Source organism: Glycine soja, chromosome 2 (assembly GCF_004193775.1).
Source record: "Glycine soja cultivar W05 chromosome 2, ASM419377v2, whole genome shotgun sequence".
Taxonomy (NCBI): domain Eukaryota; kingdom Viridiplantae; phylum Streptophyta; class Magnoliopsida; order Fabales; family Fabaceae; genus Glycine; species Glycine soja.
In genome coordinates, this window is record NC_041003.1 from 50,199,572 (window position 1) to 50,219,650 (window position 20,079).

The 20,079-nt window shown below is 33.0% G+C and overlaps 2 protein-coding genes across 5 annotated transcripts; both read left to right on the forward strand.

Moving 5' to 3' along the window:
* Positions 1-6,240: 6,240 nt before the first annotated feature.
* Positions 6,241-17,673, forward strand: LOC114403580 (histidine kinase 2-like). 4 transcript variants are annotated; one of them, XM_028366622.1, is made up of 15 exons: positions 6,242-7,211; positions 7,642-7,914; positions 8,636-9,091; positions 10,186-10,461; positions 10,956-11,125; positions 11,249-11,461; positions 11,557-11,743; positions 11,971-12,022; positions 12,111-12,340; positions 12,442-12,540; positions 13,052-13,707; positions 14,462-14,950; positions 16,380-16,710; positions 16,800-17,060; positions 17,341-17,673. In XM_028366622.1, exons 1-13 carry the CDS (start codon positions 6,900-6,902, stop codon positions 16,630-16,632), a joined length of 3,666 nt encoding a protein of 1,221 aa, XP_028222423.1. In that variant the 5' UTR covers positions 6,242-6,899; the 3' UTR covers positions 16,633-16,710; positions 16,800-17,060; positions 17,341-17,673. The 4 variants fall into 4 exon arrangements, with proteins under 4 accessions (XP_028222408.1, XP_028222416.1, XP_028222423.1 ...); XM_028366626.1 differs by having other exon boundaries at positions 16,800-16,914; XM_028366607.1 differs by having other exon boundaries at positions 6,241-7,211; positions 16,380-17,060.
* A 329-nt stretch (positions 17,674-18,002) lies between these two features.
* On the forward strand, positions 18,003-20,059 carry LOC114403596 (glucan endo-1,3-beta-glucosidase 12-like). Its single transcript, XM_028366638.1, has 3 exons — positions 18,003-18,746; positions 19,034-19,288; positions 19,725-20,059. The coding sequence occupies exons 1-3, from the start codon at positions 18,680-18,682 to the stop codon at positions 19,757-19,759; spliced, it is 357 nt and encodes a 118-aa protein (XP_028222439.1). The 5' UTR covers positions 18,003-18,679; the 3' UTR covers positions 19,760-20,059.
* The last annotated feature ends 20 nt before the right edge of the window (positions 20,060-20,079 follow it).

Sequence of the window (20,079 nt, forward strand, 5' to 3'; positions counted from 1 at the left end):
AAGTGAGTTGAGAAAGCAAGGAAGAGTGATTAAGTGTGCAAATTTCATCAATTTGACGGTCGAGTATTGGGGAAATTTTTAAAATTTGTGTGAGCCCTACAAAAAAAATGTTGGTGCAAGAGAGAGCCCATATAACAGAATTGATGAGAATGTAGTTTAAAAGTGTTGTTCATGTGACTCAAGGGTGTATGATAAAGTAATAATGGATCATGTTTGTAACATAATTAACTACGGTACATTTTATATGCAAAACGGCAAAATAATGTGTTAAGAAGCATATAAAATTGATTATCAGCATGTTTGGGTTGACATTGAGATTAAAGCGTCTTTAACATGAAAAAGAAAAACTAAAAATAATAGCTTCAACCTTCAACACGGATCGATTATGTTTGTTTTATATAATTGATTATGTTACTTAGGTGCGTCTTAAATATATATCCGAACAATTACATATGTTTGCTTTATATGACCAATTATATTATTTTTTATTTTTTCTCTTTCCTATTTTATTTAATTTCTCCTTTATTTTTCTTATATCAAATTACCAATATTTTTTATCTATTTTTTTTTCACTTACATATTTTGCTGCTATTTCCTTTTTCCAAACCAAAAATATACTCTTAAGGAATTGAAATCTATTCGAGGGATAATATCTTCTTACACATTATATATATATATATATATATAAGAATTAAATTCTTAATTACATGCTTAAAAACATAATTATCTTATGAATACTATATCATGTTAGTGATTTACTTTTCTTTTTTTAAAATATTTATTTTCATAAGTATAAAATAAGTAATTTCCTAAAAAAAATAATTATATCTTTAAAATAAATTAAATAAAAATATGCATCTAATAATCTTAAATTTGCCTCCTATTGAATGAAACAACCCCATTTTAAAATAAAGTGATCAACTTGGTGATCTAAATAATTTGATTAAATTTTGAACACTACTTAAATGTTTTTATTTAGAGAAAATAAATATTCACTGTCAATATAAAAAAGTTTTACGTTATTTAATCACAAACTTTCATATACAATAAATTTATTAACTCTTATCATAATTACCTTAAAAATTATAATACCCTTGGTTTTTGATTAATTGATACTGTATAATCATTAAACTCTTTTATTTATGTATAAGATAAGTTGTAAATCATTAAACTCTTTTATTTGTATTGGATAAAATACGTTTTTATTTCCTTAAATATAATGATATTCTTGTTTTAGTCTTTTAAATTAAAAGTTGATTGTTTTATCCAAAATCGTAAAATGCTTTTTTTAGTTACTTTCTCCACGCATTATTAGTGCATGTCAAACATGACATATTGAATGTGACGGTTTTTTACCGTCACAATTTAATTTTTAATTGAAATTTTAAAACATGCCACAAATTACAAAAATAAAATAAAAATACAATAATCAAATTGTTAATTAATCATGTTCTTCATACACATTCCCTTAAACAACTCTCGTCCATAATCCAACCTACCACTTCTCATACATAGCGAGCGCCGGATTTTATGTTTCAGCGCCTTGTTTTGTTGTGAATGGCGGCGTGGGTTATTCAAGTTGGAATTGCTTTCTTGATTTTTATAGTTCCTCAAAAAGCTGATTAATTTTTATGTTTAAATTAAAATGTTTATTTTGATTGTGAATTTGGTTTTTTCTGAAATTGATAACAAAAAAATAAGGCACTATTGTTTTATTTGAATGGGAATGGAGATTGTGAAATATGAATATTTTGATATGAGGAAAGCTCAAATCATTCAATTCTTCAAGAGTTGCAACAGTTATCTCTTAGTGATATGATGGACTAATATTATTTATTTCTAAATTATTTTTATATTTTTTCTATAATTTGTAACAGTAAAAAATCATCACAAATTACACATTTAATATGTTTTGTTAGGCCTACACTAATGTTATTTAGAGAGAAGGACTAAAATAAATATTTATCAAGTTGGAAGAATTAAAAAAATTAATTTGAGAGACAAAAAAAACATTCCTTTAATTTAAAATATTTAAAATATATTTAAGTATTCATATCTTAATAAATATTCATGGATACATATAAATATCAACAAATATACAATTATTGGATTAGAATGATATTGGTATGCATCCTTATGCTGCACTTATCCAAAAGATGACCAACTTATAATTATAGGGAGGTGCCCAACTAGTTGGCTCGACAAGGTTATTCTTCAACGAGTGTTGGTTGATGTCTCGAATGTTTCTTTTATTATACTTTAGTTTCTATTCTTCTGTTTGTATTAGTTTCCCATTCATAAAAAAACAAATATCAATAAATAAATATTTATAAAATTTGTGAATATTTCTTATATATATATATATATATATATATATATATATATATATAATGGATAACAAATTTTCATTCAGCAAGACAAATGAAATCTCTACTTACAATTATTTCCAACATGAAAATTATTAGATGCTCACTAAAAGCTAGAGACCACAGTCATCAAACCTTAAAACTTACTCTCTTAATGATTAAATGGATTTTTCATATATACTAACTCCCTACCTCTGTCCACAAGTTTCTTTAATTATTTAACTTCGACAGGCAAGTGGACTATAAAATACGGGTCCTTAAATAATTTCAGATTGACATATTTCTTAACATTTACTGAAATACATCGAAGAGGAAACATTGATTGAGTCGTTGGATTATTATGTTACAGTCGTACTATACTACATTTCACATTATAAAATCCTTTTAATCATTACAAACATACAGACATATTGTACAAAGATTTGAAGGTAAACAACTTTGTTTGGTAGTTATTGAAAACCACAAAAATGCCGACCAAACCTACATTAAGCTGTGTCTAATTCTGATAAATTGAAGACTTCCTCCTTTTCAATAAGATGGCTTTGGTTTAAAATAATATCACATAAAGAAAAACAATTATTGTACAACCATGCAAGGAAATTGTATTAAATTTAAGGCATTTGAAAATAGTTTCATCTTGTTACTATTCGTTAATTTAAAAACCATTACATGAAGAAAAAGTAATATTCTAGCAAGAAAAAGAAATTAAAACAATGGATCGAAAGATTATAAATTCCATGCCTTTAAATAAGTTATGAAGAAGAGGTGAAAAATCCTGTAGCTGGAATAATTAGGAATAGAATGCATATTCTTGAAGAGAAATCTTCCTAGGGAGAATAATAGGCATTGTGGTGGGTCTATGCCCAAATGGATTTTGTAATTATTGAACCTACACATAGTTACTTGATGTGCCCCATACAGTAATGCACTTCCCACATGAACATAGTACTTAGCTCCAAAAGATGAATAAATTAATATAAATAAATAAATAGCGTGGTAGTTTCCATGGCAAGAAGTAAAAATCAAAATGGAAAGGGAAAGTAACAAAGCTTCCAATACCATTATGCCGAAGTGGATTACAATGAAGCATGACCCTACAAGTTTAAACCATCTAAGAGTTGCTTTGATGATTGGATTAATTCTTTTCTAGTTGGTCACTTTCTTTTTGACCCTCAAGTGTTGATCTGTTTGCCAATCTTATAAAAGTATTTTCTTTTTTCTACAACACATATATCAATGTAAAATATGGGAAAAAAATATACTTCAAATTAATTAAAAAATACATCTTAATCAATATTAACGATTTAAAATTAATTATATCAAATTATAAACTAAACAGCTCCTAAAACCGTAGGTTTTACTTTTTTTCCCTTGTAAAATGTACAACCACTACTTACCCTCTAGCTATATGTCAACTTATTTTCGGCGGAAGATTGTTTATATAATAACGTTGAAAAATATTATATTATATTATATTATTGTGAATAAATATTTTACGAGTTTACTTGATAAACGTACTTCATGGTAATGGTACTAAATTGCCAACTATGAACAGCCCAAAAAAAAAGTAATGGAGCCAAGCCAAATTGGCAATGATGAACACTCCCCTTAAAAAAACAAAGTAATGCTGCCAATAGGAAACACAGCTAGTTCAGCTTGCATCATCATATTCCAATATATTGTTATTGTTATGTCACCCGAATCGAACTGACCTGCATTCGTAATACGGAATTTTGTTTTCTATCATTTATCATAGAATTTAAAAATGGTGCCTTACAACTTTTTACAGTATATTTTAGTATGAATAAGTTAAATGCTAAAAATGAGAAGAAAATATATATTTGTAAAAAAAATATTTAAGGACCTGTTTGATTTTGAGGAAATGCTTTTGTTTTCATTTTCTATTTTAATTACAAGTTTCTTTGAGATATAATAAAAATACTAAAAAATAACAAATATGTTATTTTACTTTTTTTAATAACTTTTGAAAATAAGAAATATAGGAAAATAACATGGCATTTGTATAATTATAATTAAAAAACATATTTTCCAAATCAAACAATTCCTAATTTTTCAATTCTACAGTAGGAATTAGGACCCCCCCCCCCCCTCCACATAATGAGAAATAGATGAGTTTATTATTATTATTTATATTTAGCTTAACAAGAAAGTATGAATACAGATTAAATTTGTCTATAGATCTGACTATAATGTAAGAACCCGTAAAAAAAAGAAGACTATAACATAAGAAATGGACACGTTTTATTTTATTAACTCAATCCAATTCCATCAATTGACTGTATGGATGCACAAAGTATGTTGTACACAATATATTATCACAGCAAAAAGACCATTCAATCAATTGACCACAAATCAATTGACTTAAACAAACAACAGCAACGGCTAATCAATTGAACTTACATATGTGATTAGCATATGAAACCAACTTGTTAAGGAAATATTCAAGCTCATTTAATCTCATTAGGTAAAAATCTGTTCTGTGATCTGTCTACCACTCCTAGCTAGGTTTTACTTATGTAGGTAGGTATATATACTATTTCCTCCTGCTGAACTTTATGAAAAAATTTCTCCCTAAGTGAAACTTATACATTCTTAACTTTCCAACATAACTGTACTTAAAAAAAAACAGAACAGTACTGTACAACAAGTTCTCCTTATGTAAAGATTGTAAATTTGTTTAAGCACTGGAAATGTTCTGGATCGCAAGAAAAAGTGGCATGACAATAACAGCAAAAATCTGGCTGTATGTAAAACAGTGTTGGTAGTTACTATTTTTGCTAGAAATGACAAATCTCACCGCCATAGCAAAAATCGTAAGAGTGGGACTCCACTTTAAAACTTAACATATTTCTGAAAAAAAATATTTCTCACTAATCATAAATCATCATTAATTAATAGGTATAACCCTACTTCCATATCCCACAATGATGAATAACTCTCAAGGCAAGAAATTCACAGATCTAAAGTCTAAAACTAAATATGAGGGTTTTTGTGCGGTTGATCACCACCAAATTAAGATTAACTTATTAAATGTTTAAAACGATAAAAAATTAAGTTAATATAATAATATCCATGCAATGATGGTCAAACCAATTATGCTTTTGATAGTAGTTTTTAATCAAATTGGCACTTTGTTTAGTACTATTGCTGGGTTGATTCTCACTTTCTTTCATTATTATATATTGGTGGGTAAGGTATGTAGCCGACATTCATTTTATTTGATGCGCCCATTACACCTATATACCCCTCATCAAACCTATATAATTTTCTCAAAACCATTGATTCCAGAAAGAATCTTTTGGCACCACGCGCACATTAGCCTTTACCCCTTTGAATAATTGCCCATTCTTCTACCAGTACGTTTTGAGCATAATATTACAGTGTTACTTTCCACTTATGATGGAACTGGGAATGGACAATGTGCTACGTGCATTACCATTTTTACCCTTTTTAATTTCTCTCTCTCCCTATCTTTCAAATTCTTCTTCCCTCTCTCTCTCTCTCTTCTCTCACCGTTTCACCAGAACCATTTCTTCTCACAACTTTTTTACTGACTCTCTTTATCTTTTCTGGCACTTAAATCCGTATTCTGCAGTGTACAGTTGGAGTACTCCCTCTTTAAACACTGAAGGGTGCGGTCTTTTTCAACTCTTGCAAAAGCAAAACACCAACTAGAAGTAAAAAAAAAAAAGAATTAAAATTAACCAAAAAATTCAATTATGCTATTGCTAAAATACTAAACAGTAATTATTGGTATTAAAAAAATCTGATGTTTTTATTTTCCTTTTAAAATTTATTTTTAATCATGGATTTTTGTTTGCTTTTGGTTAAACCTTCCCCACCAGATGATGAGATAATCATGATACATCCTCAATTAGCTAATGCTGCACACCAATCTGGGGAGAGAGAGAGAGAAAGAGGGGACAGTTAACATTTTTCTTTCTGAAAAACAAAAATGGGTTATATCAGCAAATTTTCAAGAAGATGATGGTCACTGTGTGATATTGTTTGTTCCAACTCTTGATGCTTCTTTTGGGTGTTCAGAGGTCAGTGAGGCAGAAACAACCTGTTATAGAAAAAGAACAAATTTTCCCATCTCATCCACAACTCCTCTCAGTGGGTTTGATTTGGTGTGATTATTACCCCATGCTCCTCTTCTTGTTATGTTATCTCTTCAACTTCAACCTTCACGGATATCCACAAAAAAACAAACTTTTTGGTTGGACCACTCCAGTTCAAGCATAGTGGAGCTCCTTTCTTGAGATATATCAACTGGGTTTTGTGCAACTTTTCTCTTTTGCCTTGTGGAACAGGAAGTATCATAAAGCACCAAACTTTGTGCGCCCTGAGGGGTGGATTGCTGAGAAATTTTTTGGGTTTGCTTCAATTTTGCTTTTGCAGTTGAAGATTCATGGTGGGTTGCTTGGTGGTTCAGCTTTTTGAATGTTCTGCTCAAGCTGCTGGGGCTTGCCTTGAATCTCCAGGACTGTTACGTTGGTGAATTTGGCAAGGATGTCTGTGAATCGAAGGCTTCCTGCTTCAAATGGTAGATTGCTATCAAATATGAAGTCTTGGAAGCTGAATGAGCCTCTGCATGGGTCTAATTGTCCCAGGGCATGCAGGAGGAAGCCCTTGCTTCTTTGGTTTTTTGGCTTTGTTGCCATAGGGACTGTTTGGTTCATCTTGAGTTTCAATAGTAAGTATTTGATGAGCAAGGAGAATGAAGCAATTTGTGAAGAGAGAGAGAGAATCTTGCTACAACGTTACAATGTTAGTAGGAAACAGATTCATGCTTTGGCTTCCTTGCTCTCTGGATCAGATCAGGTGAACTATACTTTCAATTTTATTGCTGCATATTGTGCTCGCTGAGGATAATTCATAATTATTTACTTTTGCTTAGAAACTTTAATTAATTTGGCTTCTTCTATGTACTAACTGTTCTTTCTATTGGGCGTTATTGTCACTAAACAAACAACTTCTTGTTGGATTATATATTTGAGCTGAAGTGAAAGATGTAAAATATTGAGAACCAATAGATTGTCTTAAATGAAAGGGTATAAACCATGCTCTTCTGATGCTTTTTCCGCAAGGTTTCTCTAGGATCACCTTATTTTGTACAAAAGGTTGATTTCTAAAAGTGATGGATACTCTCTTGCTAGATTTTTGATAGAAAACAGTGATTGTTGCAGAGATAAATATGAACAGTAACAAAGTCGTGCTCTTTGTCCTATGTCTTACTAAGTTTATAATGCAGATTTTATCCAACTGTATTGATGAAAGAAGACTTCAAATGCTGCTAGGCAGCGGCATGGTTAGCACTCCACAGTTAATGTGTCCGGAGAATCAGGAGTTACAAAAGGAGCATACATGTGTTGTAGACACTGTAGAACCTATAGAACAATGCCCAATTCTTGATGATTATGTCCAGACAAGGCTCGAATTATCATTCCCATTGAAAAATTATGTATCATTGGCCTTGCGCTCTGCACTTTCAACTGATTTGGTTAGTTATTTGCACCGCGGAAAGGTAGAAACTTTACTAAAGCTAAGGCATGTATTTGTTATGCCCAAAAGTCCCATAATTTAAATTGTTGATTCTCCTAAAAAATGCGAGTACATAAGAATTATAGCCTAGCTTACAATTTTCTTTTCTCACTGCTCAACCTACCCTAGGGGGGCATAATATGGTAGTTGATTGAATGGAGATAAAAAGAAAACATAGTGACGAACTTTAGGATTCCTAAATATCATTTTCTGTAAGAGTGCTGAGTCCGTGGAAGCTGGGTGAGAAATGTAACTATTAATAATGCATCATCTGGTGCTGTGCAAAAAAAAATAATGCATCATCTGGATCTACAGTGGTACCATTTTGTATGCACTTGAGTGTAATCAAAAGATTCCCTTGAATTGCCTATGCGGCATCATAACATTCTTTTTAGCTTGGCTAGTTCTATAATAAATTCTTGTCTTGATGTGTAAAAGATAGGGCATCACCAATGATAGTCTAGCATTTCAAATCATTCAACCTACAGCCTAATAATAATAGTCATATCAATGGAAAAGTAGTGGATTTTGGTTTATTTGCTCCAAATATTGCCTTTCCCATGTTGCTTGTGAATGTGATTTATACCATAGACTCTGCTTCTAAGCTTATGCAATAACTATGAAGGCGTGCACTCCTTGCATGGTTATTTGAAACATAAACTTCCACTATATAATTAATTTGCTAATTCATTTTGGCTTTGCAGAACACTGTGCAATCATGGGAACTGAGGGTATCTGCAATTCGGTATCATGTGAGTTCATCTAATTTAATTAAAGGATGCTGGTGGGTCATTGGAATTATAATGTCCTACTTCTGTTTACTATGGAGGAGTCAAAAGCAGAAGCTAGTTCAGGGGCATCCAGGTGCACAACAAAAGCAGTTGAAACATTTTCCAAGGGGTCCTTCAAGGGGTACTGGGAGGTGGAGGAAAAAGTTACTAGTTATATTTGTGTCACTTGGAATTATCGGGTCCTTTTGGTTATTTTGGCACCTGAATACGGGCATTATGCAGAGAAGAGAAGAAACACTAGCAAATATGTGTGATGAGAGAGCCCGTATGCTGCAAGATCAGTTTAATGTGAGCATGAACCATGTTCATGCTCTGGCTATCCTTGTATCTACCTTTCACCATGGTAAACATCCTTCTGCAATTGACCAGGTAATGTACTCAATGTCCTTCTCTTCTCTTATCGATATTTTCCCACTCCATCTTATGCAGACATATTCATGGCCAGTGACTCCAGATATTTTGCATGTCTTCTAGACACTTTTGCTAGTATATCGTATGTGAATCTAACTGACATATATGTGTGGCTGCATAGTATAAAAGGAAATGTAAGTTTTTTTTTGTATGATAATGATAGCAAAATTTGATTCCAAATCATCTGTAAAAACTAGGGAAAAGGCAATGTGTCCAAAACTTAGCTTCTGAAAAGTATAGATAATGAAGTAAAGTTCTTGCTTTATGATTTACTTTTTCTCCACAACTAGCCTAAAATTTCTTTTGGCACTTTTACTAGCCATAATAAGAAAGGCATATTTGACCGCACTTCTCATTGTCATTGTTATAAACTTTTATTAGAAAAATGAACTAGACCTAATTCAACTCCAAAAGCTAGATCGAGAGAGGGGGAGAGAATTGCCCAAGTGTTATAAGGAATAATTTGGCCATGTTTTTAGCCATTGTGAAGCATCGTAACAATGTAACATGCATCCCCTCATGCCTAGGACTACATATTGGAGTGTGAAGTTTGTAAGACTAGACATTTACAGGTAGCCTAACGTCAAGATTGAATAGGCTTTGGTATCATATTTGAAATGGGTGGGATCTAACTCAACTTTACAAGTTAGCTCAAAGGGGAGGGGGGAATCACTCAAGGCTCAAGCTTTACAAGGAGTATTTTGGCCATATTTCTAGTTAATGTGGAACATCTTAACAACTTTATACCTGCTTTAAGTATATGCTAATTTTACAAAAAATTGTACATGGTTTAAACTGGGTTCCTCTTTTCACTTGTAATTCTGATATGGTTAACACTGAATTTGATTGTATTAGACCAGTAAGGTTTCGATGTGTGAAGATTGCATAGTGTAGGTCTCCAAGTTGAAACCACACTAAATTTATGAGTCTTCTTCAACTCTCTGCTATTTATTTGTTGTTCTTGTTGTAATATTATCCATCTTGAGGGAAAAAAATTAAAAAAAAGAAAAATTAAAAGGATAAATAACATTGAGGCTTCTGTTTCACTGCAGAAAATTTTTGGAGAATATACAGAGAGTACAGCATTTGAAAGACCACTTACTAGTGGTGTTGCTTATGCTTTGAAAGTTCTCCACTCTGATAGGATGCATTTTGAGAAGCAGCATGGGTGGACAATTAAGAAAATGGAAACTGAGAATGAGGCATTAGTCCAAGATTGTATTCCTGAAAAATTGGATCCAGCACCCATTCAAGATGAATATGCACCAGTGATATTTGCTCAAGAAACAGTTTCCCATATTGTATCTATTGACATGATGTCAGGGAAGGTGTGTCTTGCTTAGCTTGCTGTCACCCTAGCATGATTTACTTTTTCTAAGCAAATTGTGGGGCAATGGCTTAAACTGAAAATTTTACATTCCTGTCAATGTTCTTACCATATTTATTCTGCACAAGTATGTATAAGAAAACTAGTGTGAAGTCATCAGTTAGAAAGACTTTTTTTTCTTTGTATTTTCTTTATGCAAGGTTTAGGTCATAGCATTAGATGCTTGGAGCTTTTGTATACATGGAGTGGAATATTAGAACTGGAGATCACTAAACAGTATATAATTTACTTTGAACAGTGAAAATGTGAAAGTTAAATGTGGGGTAAACAGAATCAACTACATACAAGAGTTTTACTCATGAACATCAATAAAATGACTCTGAGCACTGGTTAAAAGAAATAAGACTAGGAGTTACTATTATCTATTGAATTATTTGTTAAATTTCTCATTATCTGTCTGGTTAAAAGAAAATATTTTGTTGCATTGTTGCACAGGAGGACCATGAGAATATTTTGAGAGCAAGGGCATCTGGAAAGGGGGTTCTGACATCCCCTTTTAAACTACTAAAGTCCAATCACCTGGGTGTTGTACTTACATTTGCTGTCTATAACACTAATCTTCCTTTAGATGCTACACCGGAGCAGCGTACCGAAGCTACTGTGGGGTAATCCTACATTTAACTATCTACTGGTTAAAATATGCATTTCATTTGTGCTCTGATCCACCTCCCCTAAGAAGAAAACAATTACAAAGTGTAATGTGAGTGTTGTTACCTATTTATTGGCAGGTATCTGGGTGCATCTTATGATGTTCCATCACTGGTGGACAAGCTTCTGCACCAACTTGCCAGTAAACAAACCATTGTTGTAAATGTTTATGACACAACTAATGCATCTGCACCAATCACAATGTATGGTACAGATGTTGCTGACACTGGCCTACTACACATAAGCAGCCTAGATTTTGGGGATCCGCTACGAAAACATGAGATGCACTGCAGGTTTGCTTTCACACCCAAAAAAAAATCGTGTTGTGTCCAAACAATTGAAATCTCATACCAGCACAATTCCTTCTTGTTTTCCTTTTCTTTTGCAGGTTCAAGCAGAGGCCTCCATTACCTTGGACAGCAATCAATGCATCAGTGGGGGTGTTTGTTATTACTTTGCTTCTGGGTCATATTTTTTATGCAGCAATTAATAGAATAGCAAAAGTTGAGGCTGACTATCGTCAAATGAGAGAGCTGAAAGTTCGTGCTGAAGCTGCAGATGTGGCAAAATCTCAGGTGTGATATCTTTATGGGATTTAGGCTTTCTGTTATGCAGCACAACTGTTAGAGTGATATCAAGAATATTGTAATTCTTGTACACATTTCATATGTTTATTGAATCACATGATGATCATCTTTCAACATCAAAATTATTCTGAGTTCTGATAGTTTATAATTTCTTTTACTTAATTAAAATTAATATTTCTACCTTGACCTCCAAGGATTGCTTTCCCTTTTTGCAGTTTCTTGCAACAGTTTCACATGAGATCAGGACTCCAATGAATGGTGTTTTAGGTAATTGGAAGTATTTGTTGTTTTTGTAGATGATCCCAACCTATCAATACTTGGTGATAATTATCAGCTGTTTCAAATCATTTTCCAGGTATGCTGCAAATGTTGATGGATACTGAGCTTGATGAAAACCAGATGGACTGTGCCCAAACCGCCCACAAGAGTGGTAAAGATCTTATCTCAGTCATAAGTGAGGTTCTCGATCAGGCTAAGATTGAGGCAGGAAAGCTTGAACTTGAAGCTGTAGCCTTTGATCCACGAGCTATTCTTGATGAAGTTTTATCACTTTTCTCTGAAAAATCTAATGAAAAAGGAATAGAGGTGAGATCGAATCTTTCCGCTACCTTAGTTTTTTACCTCCTATAATTTGCACTTTAAGTCTTACATGTACTTGTGTTCTCTATACTTTTTGGTGTGTCCAGCTGGCTGTTTATGCATCCAATCAAGTACCCAAAGTTGTCATTGGCGATCCTAAACGGTTCCGGCAAATAATTACTAATCTTGTTGGCAATTCACTTAAGGTTTGCATTATTTCATGCTCTTTGTTTTTTTTTTTTTTGGGTGGGTTTAACCCATTTTATTCTTTACACATATCATGATGCTGGAAACATCTCATAATTTTAAACAATGCATCATTTTCTCCCTTAGAAGCATACTAGGCATTGTCAACCACCTTATCAATTAATCCATTTAGTCTTTGATATCTTGTCCTTTCAAAAGTTTGCCCCTTTTCTGATTAATGTTGAGATGGTGTTAATAAGTAAATTCATCCATAATCTTGATGATATTGTTTTTTATTCATTAGTTCTTTACAATATCACCTTATATATATATTCACTAGTAAGTGACCCATGCAATGCAATGGACAGATATTGTAACAATACATCAACAATTTGAAGGATTTATATGTTTACCTTCCTTCTATTTAGACTTTTAAATAATCTCCGAATTTTGATATTAAATTCGTGGATTTTCTTATCTTCAGAATAAAAGAGAAGGAATCTATTAATTAGTTTACTTGGTGCATTTCAGTTTACTCATGATAAAGGGCATGTATTTGTCTCTGTTCATCTGGCGAGTGAAGTGAAAAACCCACTTCATATTATGGACGCAGTGCTGAGAGAAGGCTTAAACTTAAGCCAGGACATAACAAACAGAACATATGATACGTTAAGCGGGTTTCCTGTATGCAACAGATGGAAAAGTTGGGCCAATTTTACGAAGTTAAGTGGCACAAATGAGCCTGAAATTATTCAACTTCTAGTAATAGTTGAGGACACAGGTATAGGAATTCCTACAGATGCACAAAGCCGCATATTCACACCTTTTATGCAGGCTGACAGTTCCACCTCCCGAACATATGGTGGAACTGGAATAGGACTGAGCATTAGTAGATGTCTAGTTGATCTCATGGGAGGAGAAATTGGATTTGTAAGTGAGCCTGGAATTGGAAGTACTTTTTCCTTTACTGGAACTTTCAGAAAAGGAGAAAGCACGTCTCTGGATGCAATGCGGCAGAATAATCATTTTGGTTCAGAGTTCCAAGAATTGAGAACATTAGTGGTAGATAGAAGAAAAATCCGAGCTGAGGTCACAAAATATCATCTGCAGAGATTGGGAATGTCCGTGGATGTAACTTACAGTCTGAATTCTGCATGCTCTTGTCTATCTAATGTGTGTAACATGAGGTAATTTGTCACTTGACTCACTTTAGCAGTTGAAATTAAAAATCCAAATCAGTTGACAGTTGCGCACAATAAAACTTGAGAACTTACCTTTTTAAGTTCTGTCATTCTTCAATAGCATTAGAGCACTACCCAGAATATTTCATGTGTACAAGTCATATACTATGTAAAATGATTTCAGAATATAAATTATCAGTATCACCTGCTTTATGGGGAATACAACAACAAAGCCTTATCCCACTAGGTGAGGTTGGTTACATGGATCACACTAGCCAACCTAGTGGGATAAGGCTTTGTTGTTGTTGTATTCCCCATAAAGTAGATGATATTGATAACTTATATTATCAAATCATTTTACTTAGTAAATGACTTGTACACATGAAATATTTTTTTTTCAGACTGACCCAATCCTCAATGCATGCTTTTGTATGGATATGACTTTTGTGTGATCCTGTGAAGGCTTGAACTGTTTGGTGTTCTGTAGGAAATTCGGTTCCTATATTTGTATTAATCAATTGCATTAACTGGTTCTTTTTTTTTGCTACTGATATTTTTTTTTTTTGCTACTGGTTCTTTTGAATCAATATTGGTAATTGCTTGTGTTCAACAGTAGTAACTTTAAGGTGCAAATAGTCATGAAGTAAGCATGGTGTTTTATTTCTAGTTCATATTAGTAGATTTTTTTTTATTTTAAAAAACTTGTACCAGACAATAGGCTATTATTTGCTAAATACTACTTTTGTTTTTGTTCCGTCAGTATGTTGGCCATGATTCTTATTGACAAGGATGCTTGGGATAAAGAATATCATATCTTATACACAATCAAGAAACGTAGACAGAATGGCATCAAAGGGGATCCATTGAATTTACCAAAGATTTTTCTCCTAGCTACCCACCTTAGCTCCAATGAACAGGATGAGCTCAAGTCAGTTGGTGTCATAGATGATATATTAATGAAGCCTCTATGGTTTAGTTCTTTGATTCAGTGTTACAGAGAATCCCTTGGCACTGAAAACAAGCGAGTAAATAGGAAAAAAGTATCCAAACTCGGGAATTTATTAATTGACAAACAAATTTTGGTGGTTGATGATAATGCAGTGAACAGAAGAGTTGCAAAAGGTGTTCTACAGAAATATGGGGCTAAAGTGACTGCTGTGGAGAGTGGCAGGGCTGCTCTAAAGATGCTTGAGCTGCCGCATAATTTTGATGCTTGTTTCATGGATCTCCAAATGCCAGAAATGGATGGGTAACTTATCTTCTTATTCCTATTTTTATTTTTTTTAGTTTTCTGAATTTTGAATGCAAATGGAGACACTGTTCTTTCCTATAAGAATAGAACCAAGGAGCAATGACTGGTCTAGTAAGTTTATTTTGTACTAGAGAAAACACATGTAAAACAGTAGATAATAATTAAAGGAACTGGTGCCAAAAGTCAGGCCACTATCCTTATTTCCTTTTGCTAAGAACCTACTACCTAGAATATTTTAACCACGACTGATTTTTCCTGGGCCTCATGGTTGTGTTGTTAAACTGTAAAAGTGTCCACTCAATCTTATGTAAATAGGTATAATGATTAGGCTTTTGCCTTGTAATTAATTTATTTTATTAGAATATATGAAAATATCTTGTGATATTTTATATTATCCTCTGGGGGGGTGTTTGTTTCAAGTTATGATGTTGCATTCCCAGGAATTACATTCCCGGAAATATTTTAACTAGGAATGTTATTCCTGGGCATATCTAAAAATATGTTTGGTTAACCTTTAATATTCCTCGGAAAACTTTTTAAATATTTTCAAACAAAAAAAGGAATACTTTTTAAAATTTAAAATAATAAATAAAAAAGTAAAAATAAAAATGAAAGTTATGGTGGGAATATAACATTCCCACTTTCTCAGCATGGGAATAAAAATAGTGTAAACAAGGGAATGCAACTTTACTGGGAATAAAAGATACCTGGGAATATATTTGATAACTTCCTAACAAACATGGGAATAAGGATTTCCACCTTCGCCTTCTGGGAATACAAACAGATTCCTTGAAACAAACACTTCCTAGGATTAGTTCCTTATTTCCTCATTGTCTCTTAGGAATGATTGCCATATTTCCACCATGATTTGTTTCTCTAATTAGTTAGGAATGTAATTACTAAGGCTATGTTTGATTTGACATTCAATGTGGTTGAATGCCAAAGCTTGCTCTCACAGAAATCACGTTGAACATGCCTTGGAGTGCGATATTTGTGTAAAACAAACACTAAGCATTATAGCAATTTATTTTTTACAAGGGTTAGAGCATAATTAATTTATGTTTTATACACAAATCAATATGGTGTAATACATCTTAGTACATTCTAATACATCTCAGTGAATATCAATTTAACATTTTAAAAAATTTATTTACCAGTTGTTAGGTAATGGTTGGGTGTTTCATACACTGTCTTCTACCGATTGTCTAATTTTTTGCCAGAGGCTCAGTTAGTGTATTTAAGAAACTTTATAAATCCCCCAATCTGCATGCTATCATGCTATCCTTAGGTGTGGTAAATGGCCATGTAACTTGTGTAAGAATATCAGATTCTGAGTGCTTTTCTAGATAGGATCTCACACCTGGAATTCTGGATTCATGGCTGAGATATAACTTACAAGTATTTCTCTTAATCTTAAATGGTACAGTTTTGAAGCGACGAGGAAAATCCGTTGTCTGGAGAGTGAGGTAAATGAGAAAATTGCATGTGGGCAAGCATCTGCAGAGATGTTTGGTAACATCTCTTATTGGCACATTCCGATACTAGCAATGACAGCAGATTCAACTCAGTCTTCCAATGAAGAGTGCATAAAGTGTGGAATGAATGACTATGTGTCAAAGCCGTTTGAAGAAGAGCAGCTCTACATGGCAATGGCACGTTTCTTCAAGTCAGATTCATAGTGTGGAAGTTTGAAATCTTTGATTATTAGTGCAGACACCCTGCTCACAAGTGTGGACTGACCTCCAGTGTGATGTGTAGTATGATATCAATTATCATCGAATGCCATTTGTTGGTTTTCCATTAAAAGAGCTAGCGGATGGATTAATTTTGGCTAAATTATTTCCAGATATTGTAATGGTTGGACATGCCCCAGCTGATGTGTTCCTAATTGAGACTGCTTGCCAGCATCAAAGCTATCAATTCAGCATCATGGATCTCACCTATGGTCTTGTTTAGTGATAGTAAGTACCATGTTTACATCCCAGGATTTTCATATTATTTTTTTGTTCTAGGCCAGAGACCATGAGTGTCTTCCAACCCATTGAGTCAAAGACTAATCCCGCTCACGATACATGACTGTCGCTGACTTATGGGAATTTTGCATACGGTGAGAATTAAATACATGTTCCCCTGTTAAATAGATTGTTCTCCCTCATGTGAACGAAACGAGACATTATGTCACTGTGCCAATTCTTTGGGTTTTTTCATATTATCAGGGCATTTCATACATATATAGTATTTATTATAATTTCAGCAAGTAGAAATGGATCATTGAAATATACATGTGTTACAATTCTAAATTTCCACTGTAATTCAATTATCTTGAGCCATTATAGGATATCAGACTATTCCCGGATTAATTTTATTTATTTATTTTCCCTTTCCAGGATATTGATTTTGAGTTCAAGATATTATCACTTATTGCAGGACAGGAGGAGGTCAACAGAAGGCATAATTTTATTTTTGTGTACATAACCCGTTTTTGTTCCTGCTTCCCGTCGCTTATTATTTTTTGTAAATATTTATATTTGGAGCTAGTAGGATAAGAGAAAAATGTTATAGTGTCGACATCATTATTTCATATTTTGGGGGCCAAGATGGAAAGGAATGACAGATCTTTGAACCCTCATAATTTTGTAAGTAGCATGTAAAGCAAAATTATTACATGATACCAGTAGAATGACATCATATGTAACAATATTTTGTGACTTGTGAGATTCCAACTTGTTATTGTATTGTAACAATGGAGATATAAGGTGGGTTTGGTGGTTAAGAGAGAAAGGAAAGGAGGTAAAGGTCTTGAAATTCACAAGTTTTTTAAAAGTTGAGGTAAAATGCATAAAAAATTTAAAAATTGAGGGTAAAATTTGTCACAAAAATAATAAGTTAGGAGTAAAAAGTGTAATTATGTTAATAATAAAATGATGGAGGGTACAATTCATAATATTTTTAAAAGTTGGAAATAAAATACATTAAATTAAAAAGTTAGGGGTATAATTTGTCAAAAATTTAAAAATTGGGGGTAAAAGTACAATTAAATAAGAAAAATTAACAATTAATAATTGTATGAATAAAACTGTGCTGTAACCCCTTTTTTTTTCATAAATATTGTGAAGGCTAAAAAATGTTCAATTCATTAAGTTGAATATTGAGCTGCAAGTAAGGAGACTACAGATTTTGGTAAATGAGATACAGCAGAACATGAGGACCACCAACGAACTAAGATTTTTTTTCCCATAGAAAAAGGCAAAAAGAAAAAAAAAAGTGATAAAAAACAGAAGAGTGTGGGGGAAAGTAAGGGAGAAAAAAGTGAAGTGAGATAAATAATCATTTTGTCATTGAGAGGGAAAAAAGGTGAATCGTTTGTTGAGTTGGAAGAACATCTGACAGCAGAGAAAGTTAAGAATATTAGTCTGTGTGTTTTTCTTTCCGTGATTGTGGAGCACGTGACAAAGTGTAACCGCTGAAATTAGAAGCGACGTCAGAAATAACAAATAAGCTTTTGCTATGTTACAACTCAGTTTTTTCTGTCAATGATGGTATTTTATATTCTCAAGGGAGCGCCCCACTTTCAATGTGATGCTGCATGATCCACTTGCAAGAGAATAACATAAAATTCCTTCTTAGCCGTTTGAAAGAGACCCATAACTTCCTTTCCTTTTCTTTGGTTATACACTCTTTAGTCTTAATCAATCAGCGAAGCCTCTCTTATTTTTTTCTCCAAAAATGGCAACATTCATGCTGAAGTTGGTGCTTCCTCTACTTTTCCTGTCCATGATTCCTCCAAAAACAGGTAACAGAAATGTGCTTCCTCTACTTCAGAAATGTAAACATTGAAATGTTCCTAGTTACTTCTTTTCTCTCTCTATTGTTTTTAATGTCATTATCATATTTATGTTTGATTAAATAGTTAATTTGACAAGGTTCTTGATTAAAATTGGACTTGTTATCAGATTATAATAATGAGAATAAAGAACAATACTTCATGAAAGCTAAAATTGATTACATAATAGATTGGATTTTGTACATACATATTCATCCTCAACAAAGTGTTCAACTTAAAAACTACATTTCATGCAGCGTATGCGGAGTTTGAGCAATGGTGTGTAGCAGATGAGCAGACCACGGATTCTGAGTTGCAGGCAGCCTTGGATTGGGCTTGTGGGAAAGGGGGTGCAGATTGTAGCAAAATCCAAGTAAACCAACCATGCTATTTACCAAACACATTGAAAGGCCATGCTTCTTATGCCTTCAACAGCTACTATCAGAAGTTCAAGCACAGTGGAGGTTCTTGCTACTTCAGAGGTGCTTCCATAACAACAGAAGTGGATCCTAGTAAGTATTAAACAGATTCTTGATAATCACTCACTTATTTCCTACTTTGGTTTAACTAGGACATAATGCATGTTCACATTACAATGAGTGCAATTTGAATGAACCTGATGCTTGAAGGTTAATCTGTTAAGTATCAATTTTACAAATAAATCTAAAGCCTCCAAATACATTCAAACTACTTCGGTGAGCGTGTGTGAAACAGAAAAAATTGAACGGAATTGACGCCAGTAATGTTCTCACTCTCACTAAACAAATTTTAGATCAATCAACTGATGAACAATTATACTTTATAATCTCATAACCAGTGTTTCTCATCTTATATTATAACCTGAAGAAATTATTCTTTTACACTTTCCCTTCCATCACCTTTTACACGACTTAGTTCTGCATAAAATAACGGTTATTTATAACCTTTCTGCTGAATGTTTGTGCGCAGGTTATGGTTCTTGCCACTATGACTTCATTCCCTGATGAAAACCGTGAATGAAGACTTAAAATAACTGCAGCAAAAACTATAGTTCGTGCCTTTGTGTGTTTGTGTCACAAACTCCCAATCAAGCAATTTTTTTGTGGACTTTTTCTTGTATTATTGATAGTGCTGAAATCTTACATTGCACTTGATCTCAGTCGAAGGCTGGAAAGTCATAAAACCTTTTTATCTTGTCTAGCAAACTAGTTATCTTACAAAACTAAATTAAGTTTTTCCAACATTAATGTTGGTGTAGTACAATTGAACTCAGTTTTCTAACAAGGTATTATGTGTTTGTCTAAGAGGATTTCGATGTCAAAAG

Bases quoted from the DNA above. Each gene is read 5' to 3' on its own strand.
- LOC114403580 (XM_028366607.1), top strand. From the start codon at position 6,900: ATGTCTGTGAATCGAAGGCTTCCTGCTTCAAATGGTAGATTGCTATCA. The intron at 10,462-10,955 runs GTGTGTCTTGCT...ATTGTTGCACAG, and splicing joins TTGACATGATGTCAGGGAAG to GAGGACCATGAGAATATTTT. The intron at 13,708-14,461 runs GTAATTTGTCAC...TTGTTCCGTCAG, and splicing joins TCTAATGTGTGTAACATGAG to TATGTTGGCCATGATTCTTA.
- LOC114403596 (XM_028366638.1), top strand. From the start codon at position 18,680: ATGGCAACATTCATGCTGAAGTTGGTGCTTCCTCTACTTTTCCTGTCC. The intron at 18,747-19,033 runs GTAACAGAAATG...CATTTCATGCAG, and splicing joins CATGATTCCTCCAAAAACAG to CGTATGCGGAGTTTGAGCAA. The intron at 19,289-19,724 runs GTAAGTATTAAA...GTTTGTGCGCAG, and splicing joins AACAACAGAAGTGGATCCTA to GTTATGGTTCTTGCCACTAT.